The 11,956-nt window shown below is 50.5% G+C and overlaps 3 protein-coding genes across 3 annotated transcripts; all 3 read left to right on the top strand.

Annotated features, from left to right (window-relative positions):
* Positions 1 to 200: 200 nt before the first annotated feature.
* On the top strand, positions 201 to 910 carry EsH8_I_001154 (2-hydroxy-palmitic acid dioxygenase MPO1; the record flags this gene model as incomplete). The annotated part of the gene is made up of 3 exons (XM_083268567.1): positions 201 to 233; positions 295 to 378; positions 440 to 910. The coding sequence occupies 3 exons, from the start codon at positions 201 to 203 to the stop codon at positions 908 to 910; spliced, it is 588 nt and encodes a 195-aa protein (XP_083119005.1).
* A 6,780-nt stretch (positions 911 to 7,690) lies between these two features.
* EsH8_I_001153 (uncharacterized protein) lies at positions 7,691 to 8,533 on the top strand (the record flags this gene model as incomplete). Its single annotated transcript, XM_083268566.1, has 3 exons — positions 7,691 to 7,952; positions 8,017 to 8,295; positions 8,352 to 8,533. 3 exons carry the CDS (start codon positions 7,691 to 7,693, stop codon positions 8,531 to 8,533), a joined length of 723 nt encoding a protein of 240 aa, XP_083119004.1.
* Positions 8,534 to 10,922: 2,389 nt separating this feature from the next.
* Positions 10,923 to 11,255, top strand: EsH8_I_001152 (uncharacterized protein; the record flags this gene model as incomplete). Its single annotated transcript, XM_083268565.1, has 3 exons — positions 10,923 to 10,976; positions 11,041 to 11,162; positions 11,222 to 11,255. The coding sequence occupies 3 exons, from the start codon at positions 10,923 to 10,925 to the stop codon at positions 11,253 to 11,255; spliced, it is 210 nt and encodes a 69-aa protein (XP_083119003.1).
* Between the last annotated feature and the right edge of the window lie 701 nt (positions 11,256 to 11,956).

The following is an 11,956-nucleotide window of genomic DNA, read 5'->3' as shown; positions in this document are numbered from 1 at the left end:
CTCGGGCACACCGCATTTAACCCGCCCCTGTGCAGCTGCTTCCGCTTCCGCTCCCGCTCTCGTCGATCCGCCTGCGGCTGAGTTTCGACCCTGCAGCCTCGTCCCGGTGCATCCTGCAACAAACCTCGGTTCCCAGTCACCTACCTGCCTTGCATTGGCTTAGGTCTCAATCACCAACTGTCACTCTATCCAACGCCATCATGTCTCTTGACTTGGAAAAGCATTTGACCTTTGTGAGTGAACGACTCGAGTTTCTGGAGTCTGTCCTCCCCATAGTTGCTAATCTTCTCACAGTATGGGGCTTACCACCATAACACCGTCAACATCGGCATTCACATGGCCTGTGTGCCCCTCATCCTCTTCTCGGGATTTTGCCTCGTAAGCACCCAATGAGAAGTAACGCAAGCCTTTGCATTTGAGCTCATGCAGACTTCCCCAGGCCACCAACACAGGAACTCTCATTCCGCTCCCTGCCTGGCTCACCGTTCCTAACCTAGACCTCAATCTGGGAACCTTGGCAGCCCTGACTTGGGGTGGTCTGTATGTTCTCCTTGAACCTGTAGCTGGCACGCTGCTGGCTATCATCTGCTTGGCCGCCACTGCAGCTGGCAACTCCTTCAGGCTCGAAAATCCGGCTTTGACGAATCAGGTCGCCATCGGCGTTCATATCGCCTGCTGGATTTTTCAATTCGTTGGGCATGGCGCGTTCGAGGGACGTGCGCCCGCTCTTTTGGACAACTTGATCCAGGCCGTCTTCCTAGCCCCTCTCTTTGTCTGGCTTGAATTCCTCTTCAAGTTGGGTTACCGACAAGAGCTCAAGGGCCGTGTCGACAAGGCCGTCGAGAAGGAGATTGCCAAGTTCAGGGCCTCCAAGGCCAACGGGGACGCCAAGAATGGCAAGACCCAATAATTCCGACGCAAACCAGCCAACGACAAATACTTTGGTACTGCGAAAAGATGTGCTACACCTTTCGGAAAACCACACTACAAGCGCTAGTCCAGCGCTGACTGCCCAGTTTACCCATCACCCTCTAGGGATAAGCAAAACAGAGGCATTGGAATCAATCATCAGGGGACGAAGCAGCAGTTGAACAGAGATTGGCGGGACCAAGGTCCCACGACATGGAAGCATTCGGGCAGGCGCCATCACTTCACAGGCGGAGTACTTTCATCAGATACCAATTTGAGCTTACGCGTATACAGATTGTCGGTCGTTGGATCTGTACCTTGGCTGTGTCATAACACTTGCCAAAAGGAGTTGCCCACGGACCCTTGCGCGTTGCTTGCTTTCGGTCATCGTTTTATTTGGGAAGGAGAAGGAGGCTCTATTTGTCTATGTCAATTGCAGGAAAACGCACGAAACAGGTACATAGTTCGACAAAACGATGCATTCACTCACCAATCATCTCTTCTTCCTCCTACTTCCGCTCTATAAATCATGGCTAGATTTGGTTTGCTCCACTTTCTTCTATGTCGCGAGCGTCTCGGCACACGAATGAGCTGATATCCGAGTGGGCGTCTGAATCAGGATCGTCCCGATTCACAGCGCATTCCGGATTAGCAGCCCTTCCCAGTGCTTTCAGAAGGCTCATAGGACCGGGCGTCTTTGCCGATTTTGCCGAGGGCTCCGGTGCAGTAACTCGCTGCCGGGGCTTCGAGGGCCGGGTCATGTTGCCGTAATTTCCAGTTAAAGGCTTGAGTTTTCGGCCTCTTCTGTCCGCAATGGGCACCGGTGGTGCAGGCCTGGGATTGGTCAAGCTTCTGGGTCCCAAGAGCTTGCTGCAGTATTGTTGTTGCTGGGGTTCCTGACTTCTCCGGGCTTGTCTGAAGTCTATGTCATAGGAGCTGGTAGGGTTCGATTCGGGAACTGGCTTCCAGCATTGACCTCCCGCAAGGCAAGGTTGATCAGGACTAGTAACTAGCCGGTTCTTCAAGACTACCTCAATGGTCTTGATAGGCCTTTGCTGCTCATCCGAGACTTCCGCTTGTTTATGCGGAACAGAAGGAAGGGGCTCTTCTGGCGGCGGAGCGGGAGGGAATTTCATTGCGACCTGCTTTGGATAGTGGTACGAAGGTTGTCCCCAACGATCACCCAGCGGAACATGCACGAATGAAGGCATAGCAGGCAGAGGCCTGTCGCTGTTGACCGGCTCCTCGGGTCGCCTGAGCTGTTGCATTTGAAATGATTCCTCCCGAGAGTACCATCGCGTCTGGATTTTCTGCCGGTCTTCCTCTTCTTTGCGCTGTCTTGCACTCCGAAGCGCCTCGGGCGTGAACTTGCCGCGGAAGTCGTGTATGCGGCCCTTGGTCGCGACACCAGTCTGCTCAGCCTCACGGCACTCCGGGCAGCTGGTAGTGGCCCAAGTCCAATTATCGCGGGTCACGTCGCATGTCGTGTCGACTCCCTCACCAAAGACAAACCCCACGACGGGGTGACAGCACCAACCTGTCCTTCTGCGCCAGATTTTGCGGCAGGTTATGCGCCTCTTCCCCGTGTGACAGCATGCATATCGAACCTCACCGTAGCACATGGCTGCTGTTGTATATGACGGTAACGATGACACTGATGTTGATACTGATAATGATCTTGTTGTGTTGCTCCAATATGAATGCGCTCTCCTAAGCAGCCAACTGTTTGTAGGTTGGCAAGTTCTGTGATGTTTAATCCGTATATCTCTGATGCGAGCAAAATACATCTCGCCCATTCTCGTTCGAGTCGGTTCTATTTAATTCTGTTCTTCGATTGCCCTCTTTCTCGGCCAAATAGACTGGACAAAGGGAGCAGGTCGCATACAAGACAACTATCTCTCACTGTCATGTTACTCTGGTGTTGCTATATGACCCCATCTTTGTGCTGCAACAATTGAGCAGAAGAAGCGTAACCTTTCATGTAAACTCATCCAAGCATGTTCGTAAGCTTGGAGTTGACTATCTGATACGAATCGTCACAACTTGATGCTACAAACATGGCTGTGTAACTCGAACAAGTAAGAACAATAAAAATCATTCATGGTATCCGCAACAGCCGTCACGAGATAAAGGTTTCTTTAGTAATTTCTCTTGTCCATTGCTGTTCAAGAAGGTTCAGATAGCCACTGACATCTCGACTTCCATGAAAGAGAGCTTCCATTCTAGGCCGAGAAAGTTTGTTCCACAACCATCTACAGAATTTACCAACGACATCCATATTAGTTCTACATACCAATTATTTACATCGCAACATACGTCCAGTTTCTTCAGTGTCCGTTGCAACACACGTTTCTTTCACCAGCGACGCTGTTTCTCCCGAAAAAGAAACCCCCAAAGTTACTGAAACATTCATATCCCAAATACCACCCTTCCTGCTTGACTTAGCTTACTCATTTCTAAGTTTTCCACACCAAAAGCTGTGATCTGTCTCAGCCTCTTGTTCTTCTTATTTGGTGCGAGGTCGTATCTGACAGCACCCCCAAGGGTCTGATATTTTCCGGTGTCTTAGCTCCACGCCAAGTTACTCCTATATTTCAACGTTCTACATCAGCTATCTCGTAAGTTTTTGGCGATCTCTGTTCATACAAAGCAGTAATCCTCGAACACCGGGAAGTGAACCCACACGGTCAGAACACCACGAGCTGTTGATCTATCTCGAAACGATACACTCACGAGCATGCTATAGCTGCTATGAATGATCGTGCTCAAGATAGCCACTTACCAGCCGTCGAGAATCAAGAAGGGTCAGTCAGAATGGACGCGCAAGAGACAAGTACGGCAAAATAATAACAGTGAGCATCCAGTACAAATGAAGCAACCCCCGTGGACCCCTATACGCGACAACATGCGCAGTCGCGACTATGATCTCGTTTATGATCAACCTCGTCATACAACAGCTAAGCAATATTCGGTCCGCGAGTTGAATGACCCCAATGTTATAGACCCAGTCTCGTATGAGGAAGTTCAAGGACACTCACCACCTCCCAAGACCTCCAATCCACCCCTTCGGCGCTTCAAAATCCCCAAATACCAGCCTCAGGGCGCGCAATGGGCCGTCAAAGACCGTCAGGAAGACCTCATGATTTGGTCAGATGTCCATGGGCGAGTATGGGAGAAGCATTCGGGTAATCCTGAGCGGCGTAGCGCCATGGTTACAGTGTCTGTGTGGTGGCGGATAGAAGGCATTTACACAGACGCGTACATGAAGGAAAGCACCGGGCTCATCATCTACAAAAAACCTGATGGCGGTCTGAAAGCTTTCCACGCCTTGCCAAACGAGATTTCTACGTCGACACATCGCTTCTTTGGATACTTTCGCAGATGTGGCCATGCAGACCTTTGGTTTTCACCCAAATCGACCCCTAGCCCCCCTGGATTATCCGGAATACAATGGGACATTGAGGTGCCTAAACCGCTGCCTCAAACCCCACGGACGATTCCCTATAGCGAATCATGTCGAGACATCGTCAAACATGCCGTTCATCTGGGGCTCGTAAGCGGTCGGAACCTCGACATAAAGAAGCATCAAGAGAGATCCGACCCCGGCAGTGTAGGACCCTTGAGCGAGGAAATGGACGTTCTTCTGTCTCTTGTCGAAGATACCAGACGTGAATTTCATTCAAACGGCAGGGAAAAGAATATCCAGCACGCAGTCGAATTACGCGACGAAGGGTCCAGAGATGTAACGATCTTGGGTTCTGCGAGACGTCCTGCAAATCTCTATTCCGGTGCCGGGCATTCCCACTCTTCAGATCGAGATGACTCCTTTAGTCGTTCACGAGTCAATGGTACGCCTTTCACCTTCGATCCCCGCTCTTTTTTGGCCAGAACGAGGAATGGACTCTACTTTTCCCGGAATGACGAGGAAGCGGTTCGTGGGCTTTGCCCTGTCCATCGTCATAGCTGTCTTGAGGAGTTAGTTCACTTGGGGCCCACCAGCCAGTGAGCAAGAAGGCAAGTTGAAAGATTGTCGTCGACCGGGAGCAGCACATTCTTAGAAGGTGGGACCTGTTGGAACGACGGTCAGTCGAATAGCGCGCAATTTGCACGAGGAAAGCCACCGCGCTCAGCGAAACCATGAGAGAATGACACACGTATAGCGCAGATGAGGAATTTTGGCGGCAATAATCTCAAAACGGGCAACGGAAGGGGGTCAAGACAGGGAGGCAACATGACGGTTGGAGAAGCGGCTGAGCGATGCGGGACGGAGCTAGGACTTGCATGACCAATTGCAGCGGCGCCGCGAAGAGAGAACAAGCCCCAGTGTACCCGAAGAAATTCTCGGACATGGCACCAAATGAGACAATTATCTCTGTCTCTCCTCAAGGTCTTCCCATGAATTCCCGTCAAAGGACCCAGGGCCTGGTCTGCGGAAAACCACAAGGGCCGTTCTAGATTCGAGGCCGGCAACGGCGCCGGTATTTGACCACCCTTCAGTTAGGAATTCAACCTATAGAAACAGCCTAAGCTTGATTATAGGAGCCGTAACAGCAGAGGTGTTAGTTTGGAGCGATGGGGACGATGCTTGGTTGCTGTAAAAGCGGCACGTAATGCCGGCTATCTTCGGCCCAGAGACGCATCTATTCGAGATTCATGATGACACCCACGAAGGTAAGAGGATGGAGAAAGAGACAAGATTCTAGTTGCCATGGTGGAAATATGAATGGACGTGCAGCAAGGCCAGAAGGTTTTCTTGACAAGTCAATTTTGACTCTGTGCTAAAAGCTGCGTGGTACAATCGGAAATGACGTTGAGGCAGGCATCATGCATACTATGGCTGTGAGCGGAGGCCGTTGAGTCCACCTACGTATGAGCAAGACGTCTCTCTTTCCCGGGTTTAGGCGAGGAAATTCCCTTTGTTCATGATGTGCCAACATGATGCGCGACTTGGCGTTCTCGTTCCTCTCATGATATCCCTACGCCGTCCTATTGTTGAATGGAACTGAAAAACTGCAAAACAGCCAACACGTTGTGTCTTGGCAAGGTTTGTGCTTGGCTTGCAATGGTCCAAATGTGAAAAGTTGATTCGGCCGTGAAAGATTTGGCCCCTTCTCTTACGTCCCTGTAATGGTGTCCGGGTTGGATTTGGCTTAGTGGGCGCGCCGCCGGGGGGGACGCAATCCCTCTCCTGGTTCCCGTGTAGTGAGGTACATAATAGTTATGAGCAGCCTAAGGCGGCCATGCCAGCCAGCCTCAGCGGAACCCATTCCGGTCACGACGCCCTTAACGTCTCGATCTTAAATGGCGAGCTATTGCACAAACTTAACAGTTTCCTCGACACTCGTGCAGGTTGAATTGGACTAAGAGAGAAAAATGGATTGACGTCGTCCCACAACCGGTTTTGCCAATAATGGAATCTCAGGAACGACATATGGCTGCGACTTCAAGCCCAATTCGTCAATTTCTAATGAGACATCTGTTCCCTATAAAGCTTGTCCGTTGTCATGTTTCCTTTAGCTTAAGACGCCTATGTCTAGACAGCCAAGAGTAGAATGGGCAGACATGTAAACCCCCGTTAGGGAGAGCGAGAAAGGGGGCAAGTGGAGGATCATAGGCTTGGAAGGCTAAGATAATTTACAGTTATTGTTTTCCTTGCCTCCTACGTAATAAGTATTCTCGCTCATCACGATTTAATACAGCTTTGTTTGGACGAAAGCAGAAGAACCGGCAAACCGGGGAAAGAGAAGAAGAGACAGCATGGTCAAGAGGCTCGAAGCCTTTCCACCAAGGGATAGATAGCTTGAAAAAGGTCCCGATGATCATCTCCTGTCGATCTTGGGGGCAACTTTCTTGACGCTGCCGGATGAGGAGGACATCACTGCAGCCACCATGTCACCCAAGAGATTTGTGGTATGCATTCCTACCGGTGATCGGCGGCGGGTGCAACGGCGAGCTCAGAATGAGCTGGACCTTCTCTCGCGATATACTCCTCGCAAACTTCACTAATAATTCGGCCGAGATTTCCTGTGTTGTCGCATTGAGGGGCATGAGTGGATGTGGTGATCCGCGCCTTTCCACGGAGGGTCGAGGCTGGACGGAAATTATGCTCCCCACGGGACACATTCCCACAGCCGTTCGCAGATGAGAGGTGCTAATAGGAAGAAAGGAGGAAAGATGCAACGACTCTCCACCAGTATGACATGTCTTGTTTTTTTAGTTGTTTCTCAGAGGCATTTCGGGCGGATGAGGTAGCCGGCGCAGGAATAATGACTGACAATTGGCCATGTTTAAAGGAAGGGGCTGTCAAAGTGGTCTAGGGAGGATGGGAGTCCCTAATCCAAGCTACTTTGACAGGAAGCCAAGGAGCCTAGCCCCTGTATGCTGTCAAAGGGTCCAACAGGTTGACTCGAGATTGAGTGTCGAGGTGACTTGTGATCTGCCCTAGTGAAATAAGTGTTTGGACCTTCACAACGCAGTCACTCTCAGCATAATATCAACGTTAACAACGAGTTAAAGATTCCTTGCCACCTTGGCGCCAGATGCAAACGCGATGGAGACGAGGGAAAATTTAGCAATTTGAAGCTAGACGAGAGAAATATCAACAACCAGATCAATTATTAAAGACATCATCTTCCGCCCTCCAGATGGAAATTTTATTTCTCTTCATACCGTGCCATCAATATAGAATAGTCAGCCGCTTCAGCCTCAACTCTTAAGTTTTCGGATCATTCCCCGTCGCTCTACAATCCATAACCCCTTTTCTCCAAACCCAATCATCAAAATGAAGGCCACACTCATCATCTCCGTTCTCCTCGGCGCCGCCATTGCCAACCCCGTCGTTATTGCCAGAGCTGACGCTTCCGGGGTTCGGCGCCATGAGAACCTTGCCGCTCGCCAGTCGGTTGGCGGCCTCGGCGGAATCCTGGCCAGCCTCAACCTGCCCATTGCCCCTACTCCTGCCATTAGTACGATCAACTCGACCAACGCGATCCCCATTATTGGTTCGCTCATTACGAGCATCTTGAGCACCCTAGCCGTCCTCAGTAAGTCGTTATTGTGAAATCCATTCAAGTACCAAGACGAACATATTGGCAGGGACCACTATAGTAGGCCTTAACGCAACGAGCTTGCCCGCCTTCCCTGTCGCCCCGACTCTTCCCGTGCCCGGTGCAATTCCTGGCCTCTCCACCGGTAGCCTCAGCACCGAGCAGACCGCTGCTTTGCTCAATCTCCTCCACAATCAAGTTGGCACTGTCTCCAATGTCACCACGACCCTGCCCGCAGTCCCTGGTATCAACGCAGCTCAGCTCTACCAGGTTCTCCAAGCTCTTCAGCTTCTTCAGAGCCAGCTGGGTCCTACCATCGCTCTCCTCCAGACTTTGCCCAGTGAGTTCTACTTTCTTGTCTTATACAGAGTGGCATCTAACACTGCAAACTTGAAGTCGCTGGGAACCTTGGAGGAGTTTCGGGCGGTCTTTCAGGTCTCACAGGCCTCACCAGCATTTTTAACAACCTTATCTCATCTCTCCGCAATCTTCCTATCCTCGGCCCTCTTCTCCAAAATCTTCTCGGTGGCCTGCTTGGCGCTGGTGGCGGTCTCGGTGGCCTCGGCCTCGGCCTGTAAGCTGAGAATCGTCACAGCTGGGGCTCGTTCGGGCAGGCTATTGAAGCTAAAGGAACAGCACATCTATTGAAAGCCCAACAGACTGACACGCCAGGTCAACTCGACATGGCCTCTTTTTCCCACACACGCGATACACACACACACACACACATACAACCCACCAGTATGCGACTGCACTAATAAAAGTTTCCAAAGACCTTGAGGACTAGAAAGGGGTTCAGCGATTTCACACTAACACCCGGGGACTTACAACGTTGTTGCAGGCATTGCGAGTCCTAGAGACTTCTTTCGCCTTGCTTTAATCTGACATTTTATAATCAAAATTTCCTGTGATCTATATTCACTTCTATATGTCCCCCAGGATAACAATAACAAAACCACCATTCCATATAAATAAATAAAAAACAATTTGAATCATGTGTGATGGGATGCTGTGAATAATAGTGGTCGCCCCGTACCAGAAATAGCACGTATTAGATCTTCAAACACGGCTCGGAGAATTCTCATGAGACAATATTAGCCCCAGGCCTCAACGTCTTCTAAAGTATTATTCTTTGTCGACCTTGGTGGCTTGGGTTCAAACGGTAAGGATGTGCAAGGGAGGATTGGGAACTTGCCGAATTCAGATGAACGCCTGTCAGGTCGTTTTATTTGATGCATGTGCTTCAGTAGCTACACGAGCTAGGCATTTAAGAAACCCGGATGGGATAAGTACATGGAAGGAGCACTGGTGGACCCCTCACACATCAAAATCCTTCCCACGCGCTCAGCATTTCGACGACGCCCGGAACGTCAGCCACTTACCCAAGGGGCGTCAAGCTAAGGCTGCTGCAAGTTCTAGGGCATTGTTGACGCTGAATGGCTATCAAAAGTCGCCAAGCGTCTATCTGAAATTCAGTAGCGGGACGTCTGCATCATCATCATCCATTCGATCAAGACAAATAGGACCACTCACGGATTTCCTCATGCCGTGGAACGGATCGAACAGCACAAGATAGAGAGGTTTTCGCCCAATTCTGGCAGCACCGCCAATCACTCTGCAGCAGCCCCGATCCCTAAAAAGGGGGAGTTCTGAAGAGACGGGGAGGGGGGGGGACCCTTACGCAGGCAGCTGCGGCGGGCCGGCACAGCTCCCCGCGCACCAGCGAGCTTTCCCCACACTTGCCCCCGGCGATCTGTGCCATGTCTGGCGGGGACGTGAGTTCATGATGGTCCATCGATTGACAAAGTAATATGTCGCCCGCCGATAGCCACCTTAACTTCTTCACCAAATTTTTGGTCATCAAGTCCATCAAACAAATAAACAATACGACTGCAGAATAAATTCTCGTCTCTCTAATATTATGGGGTGTTCATTTTGTTAATCTTCAAGGCGGTACGGCTTGCATGTGAACGGCATAGTTATTGGCACTAACAGCGAGTGACGCATCATTTTGTCGCCTCCGTGGATGGATGATCCGTACATATGTGCGTGTATCGTACCTCAACCCAATGCGGCCCGCCTTTTCCCATGCCGTCCATCTTGCGTGCTTGCTTACCTTTCCAGCAAAGTCGTTTCGTCAGAATTGTGTCTACAGAAGATCGATGTCGCACCGATTTGGGCTGACCATCACGTGCGCGACCCCCATGCCTGGCCACTTTGCCTGTAAAGTTTGCCCTCGCTCAGGAGATTTCCCCAGTGTTTCTTGGTTTCACGGCTGTGTTTGTCAACCGTGGCCTAGGATATTCCTTGTCCTTCCCCCTAAGGGATGGAGCTCAATGAGGACATGCTGTTGCTCAGGATCGCCGACACCTGACTGGTCGCCTGGCCCGTCGGGCATCTCGGTCAGGACATGATCAGACCACTCACTCTTCCCCCGCGCGGGCGCGGGGTAACGAAGACGAGGCGTAATTTGAAGTCCTCGCCTATCAGGATTACACATCCGAAGGGAAGAAGAGAGAAGGAATAGCAATAAGGGTAGCACTGGTAGGCCTGTGCAGATACCAACACAGGGCGACCAGAATGTAATCCGATCGAGTAGGCGAAAATACGTACCTGTACAGCTCGCGCTACTGAAGGTTGCCGTGATGGAGCCAACGAGTAAACGCCGTCATCGTTCTGACCGAGCGCATCGACAAGCTTTCCTCATCCCTTGTGTCAGAGGGGTGGGCGTCCGTCTCATTGGTGAAATCATGCTTTCTGGAATACCCTGGGCGCTCTACTAAACCACCTCAGACTGCCTTTTGACAGGTCGAGCTAGCTTGAGGAGGTGAATTGCATATATACCCTCGTGCCCTCCCCCCCTCACTTCTCGTCCTTTCAATCTATCTAACCACAAGTAACAAGTACTATCAACGAAGAAACACACTCAAGAACTCCATCAACCATATCAAACATTACATATTCACCATGGACGCTGGAAAGACCCCCAACCCTCCCGTCTCCCCAACAGGCCGCAGACGCGTAAGAACCTTTCGGTGTGCTGCATTTACTCAAATGACGTAGCTGACTGAGACACCCCGCACAGAGCTCCGGCACGCTGTTCCAAGGACTGATGGACCAGAAGCGTCATGATGGCTCCGCGGCCCGTAGACAGTCAATGACCGACTCGAAGCCCCAGCCTGGCTTCATCGGTCAGATGTGGCACAAGTATGTTACAATCCTTCGGTCTGGGTCTTTGGAGGTGTCGTCACTGACGGAAAATATAGCTGGACCCGTGGCCCGTCTAGCCCTTCGAAATAAGATATATATTCCGAAATGTTACAATATGTGTGAAGATGATGGTTAAGGCGTTAAACCGGGAATAGCCCTTTGAGGTTCATGGTTGTAAATTACATAGCTGCTGGACGAAACTGTGCATTTGCATATCATCAGATAGTAGCACGTCAGAATAATGATTTTTTTTTCTTGGCGTATTTGAATGTTGTTTGGGCTATTCTGAAGTTGTAATTTGGATTAAAATTTGCACCGGCATAGCACCAATTGCTATTTTAATTGTGGCAAACATTGTAAATCTACCAGTTAATATCAAGGATGCTCGAGCGATTTTTCTGCATGACGTTGATCATGCGATGCGGACTTGCATCAATTGCTAAGATTTGCAATGGCTGTATGCGTTTTCCCAGCTTCCCGTAGTTGGTCGGTTGCTTCGATCTTATATATGCATGCAATGTTATGCCATACAAACTCCGCGGGCTGTAACGTGCTCCCAACTAGTCAGCCAGTGCATCTATTGCTATAGAAAATGTCCTTACTTGCCAAAGTCTCATGGGATAATTCTAGCGAACTCCCACAGGCGATGTATCAGGTTGTCGTAATCGACCGGATATATTGCAATCATGAAAAGAGCTTCAAAGGTTCGATGGAGAAGCCGATGTGAACCACAAAGATGGCTAAGAGGGCGAATGGCGGAAGTAGACACAGTAGCAAACGGGGGGGAGACG

This window comes from Colletotrichum jinshuiense, chromosome 1, assembly GCF_051148585.1.
Source record: "Colletotrichum jinshuiense chromosome 1, complete sequence".
Lineage (NCBI taxonomy): Eukaryota > Fungi > Ascomycota > Sordariomycetes > Glomerellales > Glomerellaceae > Colletotrichum > Colletotrichum jinshuiense.
The sequence above is the reverse complement of the archived record's forward strand: the minus strand, read 5'-3'. Positions and strand labels throughout refer to the sequence as shown.